The 20,743-nt window shown below is 37.7% G+C and overlaps 1 protein-coding gene across 2 annotated transcripts; it reads left to right on the forward strand.

The window, feature by feature from the left end:
- The first annotated feature begins 384 nt into the window (after positions 1-384).
- On the forward strand, positions 385-18,842 carry VCAM1 (vascular cell adhesion molecule 1). Of its 2 annotated transcripts, XM_014851491.3 has the most exons (9): positions 385-718; positions 1,265-1,540; positions 3,783-4,103; positions 5,377-5,643; positions 8,984-9,259; positions 11,080-11,400; positions 12,302-12,568; positions 14,016-14,282; positions 17,920-18,842. In XM_014851491.3, the coding sequence occupies exons 1-9, from the start codon at positions 655-657 to the stop codon at positions 18,078-18,080; spliced, it is 2,220 nt and encodes a 739-aa protein (XP_014706977.1). In that variant the 5' UTR covers positions 385-654; the 3' UTR covers positions 18,081-18,842. The 2 variants fall into 2 exon arrangements, with proteins under 2 accessions (XP_014706977.1, XP_014706978.1); XM_014851492.3 differs by lacking the exon at positions 14,016-14,282 and having other exon boundaries at positions 500-718.
- Positions 18,843-20,743: the final 1,901 nt, after the last annotated feature.

A 20,743-nucleotide genomic window follows, 5' to 3' on the forward strand; every position in this document is an offset into this window, starting at 1 on the left:
GAAGTCAAAAGAACCATTTTTCTGAATAAAAAGTATAAAACTAAGAAGTTATGCTGTCTCCTTTTTTAAGAATTACTCATCAAAAGATAAGACTTTTTCCTTTGTCTTGTAAGAGAAAAGTTAGCCCCTATTTTAGCATTGCAAATATGTCTTAATCAGTTCACATGACATAGTAGTTATTTAGCCACTTCAAAAACAAGAGTATGATTTATTATTTTCTCTCTCTCTCTCTCTTTTCCCACACTGGATTCAGAAAGCTTCATGCTGCAATGACTGTTACCTACCTTTCTCGCAAATATATCATTTTGGAGTGAAAATCAGGAAAAGCTTTAATTTTATAGCTTTGGAAGTGTTCCATTTTCCTAGGGCAGAGGGAGCAGGTTCAGTACTGAGAGGAACTGAAGGGGTTAACACTAGACTTGGCTGAGTGTCAGTTAAACTTTTTTTTTGGCTCTGCTCCGGGTTTCCCCTCGAAGGGATTTCCCTCCGCCTCTGCGCCTCTGCAACAAGACCCTTTATAAAGAGCAGACTTTCCATTTCACTCCTCACTGAGCCTCACTGGCTTTGGGAGCTAAAGACTTCCTGAGCACTTTCAGGTGGGACGGAAAGAAGAGTTTTGGAACCATTATTTGCTCATCACAGGAGCAACTTAAAATGCCTAGGAAGACGGTCGTGATCTTTGGAGCCTTAAATATACTTTGGATGGTGTTTGCAGCCTGTAAGTTCTTCTCCTTGATCTGTTCCAAATGCTCACATTCCATTTTAGCCCTGATTTTTGGCTTCAGTCAGTTTTGCTATGGTAGTAAAGAAAGGCACTAGGATTTTCAAACAGTGGGAAATTCTAATTTAACCTAACTTTTAGTGTGCTATTGCATATTGCTATATACCATTAAAGTGTCATAGTTGGAGCTGCAAATTGACGCTTTTTGGATACCTTTTTCCACTGTCAAGTGAGTAATTGAATTCTATCTCTTGTAAGGTCTAGTTTCCTGTGCTTGATAATGAGATCAAAATTAGCACAGAACAAAACAACTCTGATAAACGGGCACCGGGGTTAGAACTGAGAGTTCTCCTAAGTGAAGATGATTCCAACACCTTCTTTGGCCATGACTCCAGTTCTTTTTGGTTGCCTTGTAGTTGGTTCGGAGCAGTTTAGGACAGATCACCCAGTTTGTATTTTGGACGTTATACTAGAACAGAGGAGAGGGAGTAGAATATTAAACAAACCAATAGTAAGTTTGCTTTTCTCTTTTTGCCTTTGCAGCTCAAGCTTTTAAAATTGAGATCTTCCCTGAATCCAAAATTCTTGCTCAGATTGGTGACTCCATTTCACTGACTTGCAGCACGACGGGCTGCGACTCTCCATCTTTCTCTTGGAGGACCCAGATAGACAGTCCACTGAATGGGAAGGTGATAAACGAGGGGACCAAATCCACACTGACTCTGGAGCCTGTTGGTTTCGCGCATGAACACTCTTACTTGTGCACGGCGACTTGTGGACATGACAAACAGGAAAGAGGAATCCAGGTGGATCTCTACTGTGAGTACTCTAGAGAATCTTTGATTTTCTCTCAGTTTTGCTTTAAAATAAGTTTTTAAAAAAGGATATCTTTAAAAGAAAAAAATTTAAAAGGATATTCATGTCCAGATTCTTGGCTAGAGGACATACTGCACCAAGAAAGCCATAGACAGCTGAGATCAGGAACCCAAATCTTGCCTTCTGTTTCTAACTCTGCCACAAACTTGGTGACCGTGGGTAAGACTCAACTTCTCTGGGCTTTGGTTTTCTTAGCCATAAAATAAAGATCTCCAAAGTTCTTTTTATTTTATGCATTTTTAAATTTCTATTTGATTATATCATTTCATGTTTACTTGGCCGTATGTCTAAATGATTTATGAATTCCATCCTTCAGAGATTTTCCATTTATCTATTCTTATGCAATTTAGTGCTTAAAATCAGTTTAAGTAGGAGATCTATAATTTAGTAGTAGGCTTTTGTACAAAAGTTTTCCCCTTAGACATAAGAAAAATACCTGCAAACATTTCACTCATTTGGTTTTGACATAGATACATTTAGGAATTTGTGTGTGTGTGTGCCATTAAACCTTAATGCTCAACTGCTCAACCTCAAAGGTATTTGTATAATAAATTAGATTTGCCTTGCTAATATGAATGGTTATCCTTAGTTTTACCATTCTACCAAAATGCATCCCAATCTGTTCTCAATCTAGAAAATAAAGTTAGCAAGGGAGTAAAAAACTAACCTGAAATAAATCACTTGCCTTTAGTTACTGATGACGACTCTTTAAAAAAACTGGACTCTTTCATGGTCATCTCTTCATGAAAACCTCATTTGATTATCTTGTAAATATGTTGATTCCCTTCTGGTGCAGTGGAGCTCAACTTTGCCCAGTAACGTTAACTGATTCTTCAACAAGCCCCATGTGTTGCTAATGCTTCCCAAGAAACCGTGCCTGGCCGGCTGCTTTCAATTATGCTGGTTGTACATGCATAGCTTATGTCTGTGCAGCCTCCTGTGCTCCTTGAAAGGCCCCCTTATGTAAATACAGGGAAAAGTAGCAAGTTCTTATATTACCTGACAGCAAACTATGTGGACTATAGGCACATTTCTCACAGAATATGAGGATCAGAAATTATTGATGGAAAAATATAAAATACGTTTTTTCACATAACAAAGCATTTCCATTTCCTTTGCCTTTGCTCACAAGTACCAAATAGTTGAAGATTTAAAAAAGAGAAACGAAGACCCTCTGGCTTTAATTATCTTGCCTGAGATTTTTCTTCAAGAATGTCTGTCTCTAATTATGTTTAACAGTCCTGTCTTCATTCCACATTCTATCGTAATATTCTTTAGAGTTGGGACCTTTGTGTTCTTATTAAACAGAGTATTGAATCCAGCCAATGTGTTACCATCATGAAGGTTTGTAATGAAAAGGTAGGCCTTGCAAAGCAGGCAGTGGCTGACTGAAACAGGGTGTTGCCTCGGCATTGAAAGTTTCGAATGGAGTACTGCTTAGGACTTTGAGTTGGGCATTTCAGCAGGCAAATGTGCCTTCTAGGATTTAAAGATGGCACAGGTATGCCTTTCTGGTGGATAAATTCCAGTCAGAGGCTTCATTTTCAGAAGCCAATTATTTAAAGTTGTTCTTTTCATTTCTTAGAATACCTTGCCCAATAACTATTTTTGCAATGACATTCGGAGCCTCAAGTTCCTTATCTGTAAAATGGAAATATATCTGCCCTGACCTAAATAAGAGAATGTGATATAACATAATATAAATCTACAGTAGCAATGCAGAATAATGGAAATCCTGAGTTTAAATCTCAGCCCAGTAAATCATTTACTAGCTGTGTGACCTTAGGCAAGTTATGCAAATGCACTGTCTATGTTTTCATATCTGTAAAATGTAGTCTTTATCTCTTAGGGTTATCGTGAGGATAAAATGAAATCACTTATGTTAAATGAAAAGCACAGTGATGGGCATATATAAGTACTCAATAAACATTAAGTTCTTCTGCCTTCTTTTACTCCAATAACACACAACCCTTAGCACACGCAGGATAAGAACTGAAGAACTCTCTAAAAGGTGATTCATTCCGATTCGTGAACCTACTCCAAACTGTGGAAGGCGATTTAAAAAATAAATTAGGACTGTATTAACAAAAACATTAGGCTTGGCTTACCTTGCATGAAATCAATAAGGGACCTTATGCAACATGAGCAAAAACCCCACTGACATGTATTTGTTTGACCTTTACAGCTTTCCCTGAGGACCCAGAGATCAGTTTCAGTGGTCTTCTGGAGGTTGGGAAGCCAGTCACGGTCACATGTTTGGTCCGAGATGTTTACCCATTTGACAGGCTGGAGATGCATTTACTCAAGGGTGACCATCTCATGAAGAATCAGGAATTTGTAGAGGATATGGATGTCAAGGCCTTGGAAACCAAGAGTTTGGAAGTAACCTTTACTCCTACCAATGAGGATATTGGAAAAACTCTTGTTTGTGGAGCTAAATTACACATTGATGAAATTGATTTTAAGCTCAAAGAAAAGGAGACTACAAAAACATTACAAGTCTACAGTAAGTACTCACGTGATGTAGTCAGGTCTTTATGGGAACTTAGTCTTGGATGTATATGGCAATAAACTTAGCAGCTAAAGTCAAGAAGAAACTTGTTTGTAGTTTTTACTCCATTTTTATTCATTGAGAAAATAATGTTTGTCAACAGCATAACTCAATGAAAAAAGAGCACTGGATTTGGGTGAGAAGACTTGAGCTTGGGTTCTGGCTCCTCTAACCATGTGAACTTGAGTCACTCAATATCTTTATTTCCCAACCTGTCAAAAGAGAATAATAATACTACCTGATTGGGGAGTAAGAAATAGGCTCAAGTGATAAAATGTTTTTAATCCTGTTTTGTAAATTCTTATACTATGCCTTGAAATATCAAGTATGGGGATTTTACCAGGTGAGCACTTATTCTGTATGTGTGCATATGCATGTGCTCACACGTATACATGTGCATTTGGCAGAGTGGACATGAGTTTTGATTGCCTCCACCCAACCTGAGAGGGCCAGGAGATTTAAGCAGTCTTGTAGTCCTAGAATTGTGTAGAATTGGACTCTCTGTGCTCTGTTCCAGACTAAAATGCTGTGTTCTCCTCAGGACACCACATTTGAAAGGAGTATTGACAACTATAGCATGTTCAGCTGAAAGAGAATGAGATGGAAAGACTTTCATCAATATTTTGAAAAGAATAGTCAAATAGGGGATATTTTTCCTAGAGAATATAAAACTTGGGAAAGAGAGCTATAATTAAGTATTTGAAAGACGGTCATGTGGGAGAGGGATTTGATTTATTCTGTAACAGCAGGGGACTAAACTATGACCAATGTGTAAAAATTAGTTATAAAGAGGAAGATTTTCAGCTTAATAGGGAGAAAATGTTCCAATACTTAGAGCTGTCCAAAAATCAAATGGAAGTTTTGTAAGGTAGGAGATTGCCTTGTGCCATAAGTGTTGAGCCAACTTGGATGAACACTTGGCAAGGATGCTGAGATGGGACTCTACTTATCTGGAAGATTGAACCACATTACCCAAAAGGTCTTTCTTAATTTCTGAGTATCTATGGCCATCTGAAAACACCAAACATCCAAAAAAGTAGCTGAATTAAATTAGTCAAAAACTGGATTAACTAATTTTTATGACTCCCCAATTCTCTATACTGGTTTGGCAGAGTAAGTTTGCCAAATTTGTAAAAGCACATAAATACAGTCTGTGAGAGAAATACACCATCCTTTTTGGATCGAGACAATGCTTAGCAATTACTAATATCGTGCTCTGCCTTTTCAGTCTCACCCAGGAACACAGTTATCTCTGTGAATCCCTCCAAAAGGCTGCAGGAAGGTGGCTCCGTGACAATGACATGTTCCAGTGAAGGTCTACCAGCTCCACAGATTCTCTGGAGCAAGAAATTAGATAATGGGAATCTACAGCTTCTTTCTGAGAACGCAACTCTCACTTTAATTGCTATGAGGATGGAAGATTCTGGAATTTATGTGTGTGAAGGAGTTAATCTGGCTGGAAGAGACAGAACACAGGTGGAATTAATTGTTCAGGGTAAGTAGAATGTGAAAAAGAATGATAAAGGTGCTGTCATTGGGATTTGAGCAATAGAAAAACAACTTTGATGCCAAAATTGCTTCCCTGAATTTTACTGATGACCCATCTGATTGTCATGTACTTTAGCACAATTATATATTCATCTTACTCATATTTCTTGGAAGTCTTTCTTCCTAGAGCTTCCATGGCTCTGCTTTTCTGATTCATTTCCATATCGCATCATTCCTTCACTGCCTCATTCCTTGCTTTTCTCTCTTCCTTCTGCCCCTTGAATATTAGTATTCTCATATTATTACATCTGATCCTCTTCTCTTGGCACTCCAGACTCCCAAGATATGGACTACCATATGCTGCTTACTCCCGAATTCATGTTCCCATTCCATGTCACCAAATCCTGTCAGTTCTACCTCAAAATGATCCCTAGAATCTAGCCTCTTTTCTTCAACCTTCTTGCTATTGCTTTAGTTTATCTTGTCACTTGGACCCTTGCAAGATGTTCTTAAGTAACAACATTCATTGAACACCAGCTATATTCCAGGCAGTTTGCATGTGTTATCACTTTACATATGTTATCTGTAATCTTCAAGAAATAACTAAAAAGTATGCTATACCTATTTTACAGATGAGATGCTTAGCAATTACTAATACTGTGGTGTCTCAATGGCTCCTATTGATTATGCACCTAATATTTGCCGAGAATTCTACTTTACACTTTATGTATGTTATTTTGTTAGTCTTTACCACAACCTTATGAGGTGAATAAAAACTTAGACTCAGCATAGTTCATAATTTGCCTAGAGCCAAATAGCTCATTAGTAGCATTTACTATGATCTTAACACAGGCTCATTTTAATCCAAAACTCTCTGACTTTTCAACTATAGCTCTCTGTCTTTAAATGGTCACCCTACTATCATTCTGTCCCCAAGATAATCAATCCTACACTCTCCTACCAGAGTTATGTACCTTAGACAAAAAAAGGAGTTCATTTATATAACTTCAACCAAACCCGAATTGCGTGTAAATTAAAATTCACATTTCTTAAAATAGTTGCATAAAACTCTTCACAATCTGGTCAGAAACTACCTTTGCCGCTTTGTTGGTGACCTTGTACCTTGTACCTCTGTTCATTCCTTCTGCCTGGAATACCCTTCTCTCGCTCGGCAAAGTCTTAGCTGTCCTTCAAGACAAAGCTCATGTCAGCCTCCCAATTCCAGACTGTGCTGGGCAAACCTAGTCGTTCCTCCCTTTGTGTCCAGTCAACACTTCTTATTGACGTATATTCTTCTGTTCAGTTCAACACATATTAAGAGCCCTTGACCAAGAATCCAAGAGTTGTGCTTACTGCTGGGAACAGACATGAAAAAGTTATGGCAACTGCCATAGATAATTGAAAAGTTCTTCAGCAAGAGGCAAAATAATGTATCTATTTAAGTGGGTCTTTCCATTAAACTCTAAGCTCCTTAAAGTCAGGAACTATACGTGTGTGTGTTTTAATATTTCAGTGCCTGCTACATCATAGGTGCTCAGTAAATGTTGAGTGAATAAATTGTAAACATGGGCAACACAGTTTTAAAATATGAAAACATAGAGTTTAAACTTGCATGGTTAAAAAAATAAAATTCACACTCACCATCAGCAGGTTAACTCGGAGTAGCCTTCTCAAGAGACTAGGAAAGATATTACACTAATAAAAACACGTAAAGCTAATCATCCAACCTGGAATACCTCCACCCCATAATAAGCTGAATCCTCTTTCATGTGAAAAAGAAGTGCATTCTGCAGGGTAGGGAGAGTTGTTTTGCACTTTGTATCACAGGATACTAACAACCTTAAGTACGGAAGAGAGACTTGAACTTGGACCTTTCAGTTACCTATGAACTACTCCCGCAGGAGCCACCAGTTCACATGGTAACATACACAGTCACCGTAAAGAATGATCTGAGAACTGTTAATGGGCAGGAAGTGGTTCTGTTTTTAAAGTTCCCTATTCTCACACTAGCATATAAGGAATTCAGAAACTCTGGTTTTTCTGAATGATCTTTCTCTTTCAAAATCTAATAGCATATCAATTTATTGGGGTAATTTGAGGAAAGCCTTCTTTAGAAGATACCACAATGTCACAATTAGACAACCCAAAAGGAGAAAAATAACTTCTGGCACAGATGAGAACCCTGCAAAATGTAGTGTATTTGGATTATTTATATGTCGAGATTTCTTCCTTCTATCTCCAGCTTGTTATTTACAAGGATGGTTTTAGTGATTTTCTGTGGAGCCTCATCTGTCACTTCAGAGTTGCCCAGCCACTCTCAGTCTCTTCAGGGGATCAGGGAGTGGAGACTTGGAATTTCCTTTCTCTCTAGATAGCAATCATCCCAAAGCAGCCTTGTGCCCAGCAGGGATAGCGCTGGCAGCCAAAGAGCCTTCCTGGGTGTATGAGATGTAGGAGTTTGCCCTCACATCTCCATTTTCAGCTCCTGAATTAATTGTAAAATATTTTTATGTTACAACGACAAATTTTAGATTCAGATTGTGTATCGCTTTAATGCTTAGATTTTGACTTTGCTCGCAATGTGATTCTGGGTGACTGTCAATGGTCTAACTTTATATTGCTGGTACAGAAGCTCTAACACTGGTCTGTTATGGGGATTGTATCTGACTAGAAGACATTTTCTGGTAGCTTTTTTCAGTATCTCTCTTCTATCTAGTTTTATCTCCATATGAGGATGATTTGATTTAGTTGTTCGAGCAACTGAAAAGCTGGGATCTTGAATTAGACCCACCTGGCTTCAAGCAATAATTTTACCATTTGCAAGCTGGGTAAATTTATTTAGCATTTCTGAACCTGAGTTTCCTTAAGGAGGTAGAGGAGGAAGAGAGGAGGAAAATAGGAGAAGCAGCAGAAGGAGAAAGTGAAAGAGAAGAATTAATAGCCTGAGTTCATGAAGTTGTTGTGAGGATTAAATGAGACAATAAATGTAATGTGGTTTACATAATGCTTGACACACTGGAACCTCAAATTATTTAAGCTGTTGCCCACTATTACAGGGTTTTGATAAAGCACATTTGAGCAGAGACTGAATTATTGTTATGAAAAGATGCCAATCTTTGTCTTGACAAATTTTTACCCACATTCATTGTTAAATGAATGAATCAACAGACTATTATGGCTTTATTCTTAAAAGACGTGGTCTCATTCCTGGTGGTCCCAAGGTGGAAAGGAATAATTTGTTGGCACAGATGTTAGCTGAAAGGAGACAGAAAAAAAGATGACATATTGGAATGTGGGAAAGAAGAAAAGAATCTTATCTTTGTTTCATCTTGTTCTTTTTCCCCCAGAGAAACTGTTTTCTGTTGAGCTCTCCCCTGGACCCCAGATTGCTACTCAGATTGGTGACTCAGTCACGTTGACATGTCATGTCATGGGCTGCGAGTCGCCATCTATCTCTTGGAGAACCCAGATAGACAGCCCTCTGAGTGGGAAGGTGAGGACTGAGGGTACCAAGTCCACACTGACCCTGAGCCCTGTGAGTTTTGAGAATGAACATTCTTACCTGTGCGTCGTGACCTGTGGGCGTAAGAAAGTGGAAAAGGAAATTAAGGTGGACCTCTACTGTAAGTGGCTTTCAGAGTTGTTTACTGTTTTTTTTTTCATTTCCATTGGAAGAAACAGAATATAAGTGTGTGATATACAATGAGATCCATGTATTTAGAAAGGGAACTTAGCATTGTGAATGGTTCCTAAATCTCTGAACCAGAATTTTTGATGCAACTTAACTGGCCTAAATCTTAAGTATATATTGCACCTGTACATAGCATCCACAATCATTAGTTTGAGTCTTGTCAATGCTCTCCCATCATGCACTTGAATACACTACACGTTCCCTGCTTCCCATCCTGTCTCTGTGTGCATGGGGTGTACAGAAGTGATAGTGAGCAAGGAGTGAGAGTCAGTGCCCGTTCAGATAACAGGGTGGGGATGACTGCTGCTCAACTGCTTGAATTGAGGGTGAGGCCCGAGGCTACTGTTTTGAAGTCACATTTGGAAAGCTGATTGGCAGGATGGGAATAAACGGGGCAATGGGGAGCAGGAGAAAGCCAAAAATGAAGACAGGGACTAAGATTGGTCATAGTGGATGGTCAGTGGCAGCAGTTCAGGTGAAAAGCAGAATGAACAGATAGCACTAGATCTCAGTGTTGATTTACACACACACACACACACACACACACACACACACCACTTTTTCTTGCTGTTCTTGTCACCTTAATAAAAATCCTTTATGATCTTAAATCTCAATGAATTTGACATCGCTATAGTTCCTCAGTTTATAATGAATTAGCAATAAAATATGCTAAGTGACCACAAAATTATTTCTTTGAGAGGATTGCTCTGCCTTGTTTTATTTAGCAAAATTCAAGACAACATACTGCAGAGATTTTCCACCAGAAAACCTGCCCAAACTTGTGTTAGCCCTCAGGATTTTGTTCAGAATGAGTTAGGGTATGTCCGTAAAGGGATTTGAATCTCTCAAAAGAAGGATGAATTTTATTGTGTTGTCATATTACCCAGAGTCCAGGATCTGCTGATGTAGGCACATTCTTAACAGAAATGAGAACCAGCAGTGAAGTCTTATTGCAATATGGAAATATTTGAGAACGTATCACTTTAACAACATTTTTCTTAAGGAAAAACATTTTTTAGCAAATCTACTACAAATATTGTCTGAGAAATATCTAAAACTTGCTGCCTAAACTTGGCCACTGGAAATTAAAACGTCTAAATTGAGAAGTGCCTTGTGAGTCTTATTTGATACCAAGAGACTGCGCAGCTCTGTGAAACCAAGCCTGGGCTCTGAGCTCGGAGAAATACGGGTTCTCATCTCAACTCAGCAACTTGTTAGATATGATGCCTAATTAAAATCTCTTAGCCTCTATAAGTCTTAGAAGTTTTCCTAGCTATAGAATACATTCTCTATAAGTCTTTCTAGCTGTAAAACAAGTTAAATAAAAATCATTTTATCAGGCTGTTTGGAAGACTGAAATAATGAATATTAAGGTGCTAGCACATAGTAAATATTCAATACGTCGTGGCAAATAGTTAAAACATTTAAATGTATAGTTACTAAGATGGTGGAAGCTGACGTGTCCTTCAAAAAGATCAGTCCATGTCTATCAGCAAGATTGCATCACTAAGAAAAGAAAAATAAGAAGTATAATGTTTTGATGACTTCATGTGCTAAGTAGTTTTTTTTACTCAGCATTATTTACATTTGGTATAATAAATATTATACTTAATGTCATTATTTATACATTGGTGATCATTCTATCCAGTTGACTTAAAGCTATCATTTTGAGACCTTTGCATTTAATAAAGATTAGTTCCATTTTTCTGTTGAATGTCATGTATAAACATCATTTTTGCTTTATATTTGCAGCGTTCCCTAGTGATCCAAAAATTGAGATGAGTGGTCTGCTAGTGGAGGGAAACCCAGTCAATGTAAGCTGCAAAGTTCCTGATGTGTATCCATTTGACCGGCTGGAGATTGAATTACTCAAGGGGGAGAGTATTATGAAGAAAAAAAACTTTTTGGAGGACGTGGATAATAAATCCCTAGAGACCAAGAATCTGGAAATGACCTTCATCCCCACCACTGAAGATACTGGGAAAGTTCTTGTTTGTCAGGCTAAGTTACATATTGATGAAATGGAATTTGAACCCAAACAAAGGCAGAGTACACAGACACTTTATGTTAACAGTAAGTACATGTGTGATGTATCCACAATTTAATATGGATTTCTTTGTCATGTTTGCCAGGCAATAGTTAACATAAGGTTAATAGTTAAAACCTCCGGGGTTGGGGGGGCCGGACATAACTGGAAAGAAATTTCAAAATAATGATTGTGGTAACAAGCTACACCCAACACTTAAAACAATAACCATTTATTGGCATATGATTCTATGAGTTGGCAATTTGGCAAGAGGTCAGATGGGCAGTTCATCTGCTCAGTGAGGTATCAGATGAACTCATTCACACATTTTCAGTCAGTTGGCAGGTCAGCAGGGAATGGCTGGCCCCAGATGGCCTCACTCACATGTCTGGAGCCCTCTCTGGGATGTGTGGGCCTCCCTTTCTCCATGTGATGTCTTACCCTCAAGGAAAGTATCCTAGGTTTAGTCACCAGAGCACAGTGTTTCAAGAGGGTGACAATGAAAGCAGCCTCTTAAGGCTTAAGCTTGGAAGTCCTACAGTATTACTTCTTCCATGTTATGTTGGTCAAAGTGAATCACAAGGCCAGTCTAGATTCAAGAGGTGGAAAAATAGACACTTTACATAGTAGATTCAAATAATTTGTGGTCATATTTAATGTACCATAGATGTCAATACACACTATCACTGACCATCCCTTCTTTGGTAGCAAGAGAGTTTCTACAGAACTTATTCCATTAGGAAATATCCTTGATGTGTCCATATTCTGCTCCCTATCATTCTGTATCTGCTAAAGTAAATGAAGACAGCAACTTCCTTTGATAAAGTTATCAAGGTTTAAAAACTGTTCTAATTCACTGAATCCATAGCCCAGTTTTGCAAGATTATTAAAACTCTGTGGAACTCAGGGTATAAAAGATCAAATTAACAAGTGTCCTTACCTTTTTAGTTGCCCCTAGAGATACAACCATCTCAGTCAGCCCCTCCTCCATCCTCGAGGAAGGTAGTTCTGTGAATATGACATGCTCTAGCGATGGTCTTCCAGCTCCGAAAATCCTGTGGAGAAGGCAGCTGAATAATGGGGAGCTACAGTTTCTTTCTGAGAATACAACTCTCACCTTAATTTCTACAAAAATTGAAGATTCTGGTATTTATGTGTGTGAAGGGATTAACCAGGCTGGAAAAAGCAGAAAAGAAGTGGAATTAACTATTCAAGGTGAGCAGAGTGTGATTAATGAATTATTATTGCTAGTATTATTTCTGTTGTGTTACTGGTTTTGGACAAAGTCCTCTTTGAAAACAAAATTTTTACTAAAAAAATGTATTGAGGATTTTGAAGAGCTATGATGTTTCCTATGCATAGAAAACTCCTGGAATAGTACCATCTCATGAAACATTCTAAGTTATTTATCCTGAAATTCTTTTAACCTCAAGTGGAATGCTAGCTCTAGGAACTGTGCCAGGACTTCCAGTTACACTTATGAGGCAATGATTATGGTGTTGAAATAAGGATGGGAAGATGTAGATATGTATTTGGAAATTACTTAGGATTAAAGCCACCATATCTGGCGGAATTGGACACTGAGTGGTAATTGTTCAAGGTGCCTGCTAGTATTTGCTTAGAAGCCTAAGAAGGCATTTAAACTTTTTGTTCTGCGACTAAGAGTAGCAGTGACCATGCCCTCTGGCTCATCAGCCTGATGGCACGGAACCACTAGAGTGGATTAAGTTATAAAATCCAGAACTGCTCTCTCCAGAATGGAGAGCCAAGACTGAGAACAAAGCAATTCCCGGTTGACAGGTTGAAGGACTATGCAGTTTTGGGCAAAATCCTGAGGTGGTCAATTTGGATTTTCCCCCATTCCTTCTCATTTGGGGTTCAAGGTCATTTTCTTCACGGGGGCTGTCATTTCCTGTCTTACCCCTTGGTATTATTTCCACTAGAGTATTAGTGACTTTCTTGTTACCTCATCTCAATGAGAATTTGCATTTTAATGGAAGAAACTTGGAAGGGCAATTCACAACCATAAAGAAAGCCGCTAGGACGGATGCCATGGTACTGTAGCCCTGTGGGGGAAAGAATCTCAAATCAAGTCACAAAATAGATGAACTTAACAGGAATCTCACTTATAAAATGGTGATATGGTACCTCTTTCCATGGACTGTGTATTAATAAAGGTGGTGTATGTCAAGTACTTAGCCCAGTGCCTGGCACTTAATAAATGGTAGTTGTGGTTGTTAAGGAAAGTAAAAAAGTCATTTCTGCACAGTTTAATTTTTTGATCTGGGAGGATCCAGCTCAAAACTCAGAAGCCTGTAAAGGCCTTTGTACTTCAAGGAAAAATTTTGCAGAACAGTGTGAAAAAAAAATTTTTTTTCAGATTTGAATTCTATAGCTGTTTATTAAACACTCGTTCTGTGTCTAGGCTAGGTAGATAATTAGATTAAGGGAGATGAGAGAAGCATAAGACATGTCTTCTTTTATTAAAAACATGATCATTTACAACAATCCATCAATGCTTGACTTCTTTACTCGCCCATCTAATTATTTAATGCAAACAGCACGAATAGCTTTTTGATAGCTATTGTTGCTGTCATTAATTAATGTGGAATTGGTTTATATTTCACTCCAATCAGAGGTGCCTTTTCAATTTTCTTTACAGTTGCTCCAAAAGACATACAACTTAGAGCTATTCCTTCTGAGAGTGTCAAGGAAGGAGACACTGTTATTATCTCCTGTACATGTGGAAATGTTCCCCAAACTTGGATAATCCTGAAGAAAAAAGCAGAGACAGGAGACACAGTACTAAAGTCCACAGGTGGTGAATATACCATCCACAAGGCCCAGTTAGAGGATGCGGGAGTATATGAGTGTGAATCTAAAAACCAAGTTGGCTTGCAATTAAGAAGTCTAACACTTGATGTTAAAGGTTAGTTAGTTTTTTGTTTTTGTTTTTTATTATTTTTATAATAGATCACAGGTTTGGTGGATTGTAAAGAATTTCTAGTATTAGATGAGTTGGCAAATTAGATGAATTGGCAAAATGAAGGTGAATTCCATGTTGATTGTGGTTATTTCTTAATATTTGCTAAAATCATCTGCACAGCTGCTCTATCCTATGGAGTTTAGCCAGGAAATTGACATTAATCATTGGTGAGTGTAGAATTCCCGTCTGTTTTTTCAAGTTGTCGATTCATCATTGGTCTCTGAGGTCTTGCATTTCCTAAGTGTTTAAACATATTTTCAAAACTTTTCCCTGGGGCTTATAAGGAAACTAAAGAAGTAGGATTGGCACACAGAGAAAGAAGGGTTCTGTCCAGACTCTTTTCCTTCCTACCAGAAGAGAATGCCATTCTCTGAACATGGGGTAACTGCATATTTTCTGGATTGACTCTTTTCAGGATAATAATCAGCAATGGCAGTCTTGATGCTGAGCAGCATAAAAGAATCTCTAGGCTACAGAATTGCCTCCTTAAAAATCTAAGCCCCTTGTCCCTCCTGCCCTATTCTGATGGCAAGAGAGAAGGAGGGGGCAGCGGCCTCAGCAGAGAAACTTCAGGGGCCCCCTCGTCTCCTAACTCCTCTTGTAAACCCACAGTGGGATCTGTTGATCTTATTGGCATAAGCAACCTTTACGATGTCAGCCTTTACTGATGAGTCTCCCACTCCTTGTGTGCTAATAAGCTTTCATTGTGTATTGGAAGCCATACTTGGAGTGCACAAGACTGCAAACAAATGCCAACTCTTAAGAGCCTCAGGCGCTTGGCTATCAGAGTTAGCAACCACTTGCCAATGTAAAGAAAATTTAAACCTAGGTGAGAAAATGAGTAAAAATTTTACTCATCTGGCCAAATTTCTCAAGATTGCAAGCCTTACCATATATTTTCTGTCTTCACAGTACCTCCTTGAAACACGACAATATCAATACATCCATCTAGAAATGTTAAAAAAGGGGAAAATATCACAATTACATGTAAAACTTTTAGTCATCCGCCTGCAGTGATTATCCTGAAAAGAATTGATCTGGCCAATGAAGTTACTATATGTTCAAAGAATGGAACATTTACCTTGTATCATGTCACTCAAAATGACACAGGGGTGTATGTAATCAGTGCTTCCAGTGAGGTTGGGGATGATTCTGGACAGTTTGAGCTCTCAGTTATGAGTAGGTTGAAATTCACTCATTCCTATTTTCTTTAATCCTTGGTGCCTCCACCTTTAATTAAGCCTAGTCCCAGGCAACTGGACTCCTAATAATTTTGTAATTCTGTTTGTAGTTAATGATTCTCTTTCAAAGACATATCAAAGCTTCTCCTCCACTTTTTAACTCTTTCTCTCTCACACATTGTTGTCTTTTCTAATTGCTTTACTAAATTAGTCTTACATATTTGCTGTTTTTCACTCATTACTTAAATGAATAATCAAAGAATATTAGGCACTAAGCTAACAATTCAGGTGTCAAAGCTAAATATGGTTTAAAGTAACTACATGCGAACAGAGACAAACATTTGACATCTTTCCTGGGTATTTTGAACTAGCCTTCCTTTGTATTTAGCTGAGTTTTAAAATTCATTTTGTTTTGTTTTGTTTTGGCTTGAATGTTTTCCAGTGATAGAAATGGTTGGGAGTCTTTAGGATTTTCAGTGTTTATACAGCTACTAGAAAATTGTATTTGAAGGTTGTCCTGGTAACCAACTCAGAAGCAAATTTGTGTTTTACTGCAGATGTCCGCAGGGAAAACTGAAGGCAAAAGATAATATTTATTAGGGGCCGGCCCTGTGGCATAGTGGTTAAGTTTGTGAGCTCTGCTTCCGTGGCTTGGGGTTCACAAGTTCGGATCCTGGACATGGACTCAGTACCACTTGTTTAGCCATGCTGTGGTGGCATCCCACATAAAATAGAGGAAGATTGACACAGATGTTAGCTCAGCTACGATCTTCCTCAAGCAAAAAAAGAAATATTGGCAATAGATGTTAGCTCAGGGACAATCTTCCTCACATACACACACACAAAAGTAATTTAAAAAAAGAAAGATAATATTTATTAACTTGAAAAGAAAGCAATAGAAGCAGAAATACCATTGCCCAGCATGTCCTCAATATTGACGCCTCACTATAATTATGATAACAGAAATGCCATTAAAATATTACCCATATACTTTGACTAGTTCTGCTCTAGCAAAGGAAAGTAGAAAAATGAGGCAATCATTATTATGTTTATGATGAAGTAAACATAAGTAAAGTTTACATACTTCAATAATTCGAAAAAATTGACTTCCTATCATCTGACCCTCATGATTCTTTCTACTTGCTTGACCTCCAGTGATTAGAAACCTCTAGAGGAAATGTAGTGACCACTAAAATCAGGTCACTCATTTCTTCCAGGACTGAGACTACACGCATGCCACTTAAGGAAACTTAATACTTGGGAGATCATATGATGCTATACAAGCATAGGTATAAACAGCAACAAATCTCCAGTAAATGACATGCTATCTTCTTTAGATGTTCTCACGAGGTTAAGATGCTAAATAGTATTGCAGCTGTCAGATGAATTTTAGTAGATTAGAAAGAGTACTAATTTTAAACTTTTTGTGTACTATTACTTTCTATACCCAAGTTACAACTAAATGACAAAATGACAGGCTGTAGAAAGAAAAGATATGTATTACTATTCAAAAAAATGTTAATTGAGTACAAATACTCCAAGCAGTGAGCCAGGCGCTGGCTATTTACAGTGGACCAAAGAGAACATAGACACACCTCCTTATGTAATTTACAGTCTGGAGGTGGAAACCAAATTTAATAGATAATCATACAAACAAATATTTAATTATAAGCTGTGATAAGAGCTATGAAAGTGTAGTGGGTTATAAAAGTAAATTAGGATGGAGATGTGGGTCAGAGAATGCCTCTCTGAGTAAGTAACATTTAAGCTGAAACCTGATACTATCCAAAGAACTCGTTTATCAAGACATAATATGAGTGCTGAAGAGTGATAACATGTATTAAGATGTCCCACTTCAGAGATACAAAATATGAAGTTTTCTATCTCTCTCTGAAAAAGCCATTCACAAGAATTCTTTCCCTTACTTTTTTGTATATGGGTGTTTGACTATCAAGGTTACACTCTACATGTTACAAAGATTTTCTTGGAGAATTGGTTAGTCATTTTAATTCACGGTGATCTGAGTCCTAACTCTTTATTAGATATTTATATTGCCCAAAGCAAACACTCCTCTCCAATTCCAGCTCTTGTAAATGAGCCCTAAAAAGTTAACCTCTTCCTTCCACTCTACAATTGAACCTAAATCTATTTGAATCCAAGTTTGTGGAAGCCAACAGCTGTCATCTTGAGACCTATCATGACTATAGCAAATACCACCTGATTACTTGGATAAGTTAGAGAAAGATGCATTTTGGGTCCTGTTGGTGCTTGTCGCTGCTTTGATTTACTTCTCTTTAGAGAACTAGTTGCACTGTTAAAATAAAATATGTAATTATTATATTATTAAACAATTTCTCTTTGCACTAGACATTAATTGCATCCATTTTGTTATTTTCCAGGAAGAGAGAATAACAAGGACTATTTTTCCCCTGAACTTCTCGTGCTGTATTGTGCATCCTCCTTAATAATACCTGCCATTGGAATGATCATTTACTTTGCAAGAAGAGCCAACATGAAAGGGTCATACAGTCTTGTAGAAGCACAGAAGTCAAAAGTGTAGCTAATGTTTGAAACGTTCAACCAGAGACACTATTTATCAGTCCAAATCCTTAATATTGCTCATCATTCCATGAGGAAAACAAGCTGAGAGTCCAGATTTCCCTAAATGCAGTGAACTCTTGGAAGGCAATAGCTGCCCACCTCCCTTGCTGTGAGCAAGAAGCCAAAGGAAAACTTTCTGCCTAAAAACTAGGCACTGCCATTGAGATGTGATGGCTGGAGTAGTTCCTTGATGTGTATATACAATAACATGATCTGTACATATGTAAAATAAAACTGAGCCATAGCAACATTGCATGGAACAGCAGCACTATATAGTCAGATCTCGAAAATAATTAAACCGTGTTGTTTGGACTGATTGTTGTAACTTAATATATCTTAGGAAAATTTAACATTAATATTGACTGGCAGCTGACCTATGTCACATTTTTTATATTTTATTTCTTTTAACAAAATTTAATTCCTATAAAGTTCTCTGACAATAATTTCATGTTTTGTAAGGATGCCAGGGTTTTATACTTTTATAGGCAAATGATAAACCAAGAGGGCACTGCTTGACTTTCAGGTACTGAACACTTCAACCCGTGGTGTAATGGTTGGCTGGATTTCTCTGGATGGTACTGACATGGTACGGAGACCTGCTACGATGTTGATTCATCAGACTGTTGTGTAACTTTCCCAATGTGGCCTAAAAATGCGACTCCTTTTAATTTTCTTTTGTAAATGTTTAGTCTTTTGTACAGTAAAGTGGTAGTTTCTGGAATTGGAAGAGTTGTGTGTTTATTTATTATGAACTGCGTCTTTTAACCACGCTGTAGCTCTTTTGAAAATGGCACGTTCCAAGAAGGACGAGTTCAAATCCACAGAAATAATAAGCAGCATTTGAAGTGTGGTCCTCAGACTATTTTTATCAGAATTACCATGGGAACTTGACAAAAATTGAGATTTCTTGATGCCGAGCTAAACTATTGAACTGAAATATCCGGTTTTGTGTCCTTGGAATCTGCAATTTAAAACGTTTTTGAACATAGCATACACAAAAGTAGTGAAAGAAGATAAATATGCACATGTTAAAGAGCAGCAAATGAACGCCTGTGGACCACATACCGCTGAGATCAAGAGCTAGAGCATTACAGTCCTTCAGGGCCTCTCAGATGCCGCTCACTGATCGCAGCTCTCTCACTGAGCAGGAACCATTACCTTCAATTATGAACTAACCGTTCTCTTGCTTTCTTTGGAGATTTTACTCCCAAATAGGTAACCCTAAATAGAACATTATTAGATTTGCCAGGTTTTGAATTTTATATAAATATAATCAAGTGGTATATTTGTGACTTTATCCTTTCACTTAAAATTATGTTTTTTCATAATTCATACATATTGTCATGTATAGCTATAGGTCATTCATTTTTTTACTATTCTGTAGTATTCCATTATGAAATTTTGCCACATTTATCTATTCTACTATTGATGGACGTTTGGGCTGTTTCCAATGTTTTCTGTAATGAACAAAGCTTCTATAAACATTGTTTTACATGATCCTGGCTAACATGTGTAAGAAGGGTGAAACAGTTTCTCTAGAATCTATACATACTAATGAAATTGCTGGATTGTGGGAAATGTGCATGTTTCAGTTTATAGGGAAAGACCAACTGTTTTCTGAAGTGGCTAAAATAATTTATAGCCCTACCAGCAGTGAATAGGAGTTCCCACTATTAAACAGCTTGCCAAAATTTGGCATTGTTTATCTTTTAAAAATTTGCCTTCCTTATGGGTGTAAAATGATTTCTCATAATGTTTTAAATTTGTATTTCTCTGATTACCAGTGAAGTTGAACATCTTTTCACACATTTAAGGTCCTTTCGTGTTAGGATTATTTGAGCTGGCTCTTCTGTGAAATATCTGTACACATTTCTTTTGTTGTTTTTCTGGCGGCTGGTTTCTTTTTCTCACTGATTCTTGGGAGACTTTTAAAAATCTATGTATTCTGGATACCAGTCCTTTGTTGGTTTTATGTTTTGCAAACATCATTACCCAGTTCGTGATCTATATACATCATTACCCTGTCTGTGACCTGTCTTCTCACTCTTTTTTTGGTATTTTTTGATGAATATAATTCAATTTTGGATGAGGTCAAAGTTATCAATCTTTCCATTATGGCTCGTGTTTTGTATCATAATCAAGAAATCCTTTTCTATCCCAAGGTAGAAAATTCCATTATGCTGTTTCAAAAAAGTTTTGTAGGGGGCTGGCCCAGTGGTATAGTTGTTAACTTTGTGCACTCCACTTCGGCAGGCAGCCCAGGGTTTGCAGGCCCAGATCCTGGGCATAGACCTAGAACTGCTGGTAAAGCCATGCTGTGGCAGCATCCCACATAAAATAGAGAAAGACTGGCACAGGTGTTAGCTCAGCAACAATCTTCCTCAAGCAGAAAGAGGAAGATTGGCAACAGATGTTAGCTCAGGGCCAATCTTCCCCACACACACAAAAATGTTTTGTAGATTTACTTTTAAGTTTTTGAATATTTTTTTCACGTCGGATTGATTTTTGTATACAATACAAGATAGGCATCCAGTTTCTTCTTTTTAAGATGATAAAACAATTGTGCTTACACCATAAACACCTATGATATTTATTGAAAAATCCATTATTTCCAACCTCAGC

The sequence above is a fragment of the Equus asinus genome, chromosome 16, assembly GCF_041296235.1.
Source record: "Equus asinus isolate D_3611 breed Donkey chromosome 16, EquAss-T2T_v2, whole genome shotgun sequence".
NCBI lineage: Eukaryota > Metazoa > Chordata > Mammalia > Perissodactyla > Equidae > Equus > Equus asinus.

What these genes read in the sequence shown, in the direction of transcription:
- VCAM1 (XM_014851491.3), top strand. Translation starts at nt 655, where the DNA reads ATGCCTAGGAAGACGGTCGTGATCTTTGGAGCCTTAAATATACTTTGG. An exon ending in TTGGATGGTGTTTGCAGCCT is followed by an intron (nt 719 to 1,264) that starts GTAAGTTCTTCT and finishes TTGCCTTTGCAG; the next exon opens with CTCAAGCTTTTAAAATTGAG. An exon ending in AGTGGAATTAACTATTCAAG is followed by an intron (nt 12,569 to 14,015) that starts GTGAGCAGAGTG and finishes TTTTCTTTACAG; the next exon opens with TTGCTCCAAAAGACATACAA.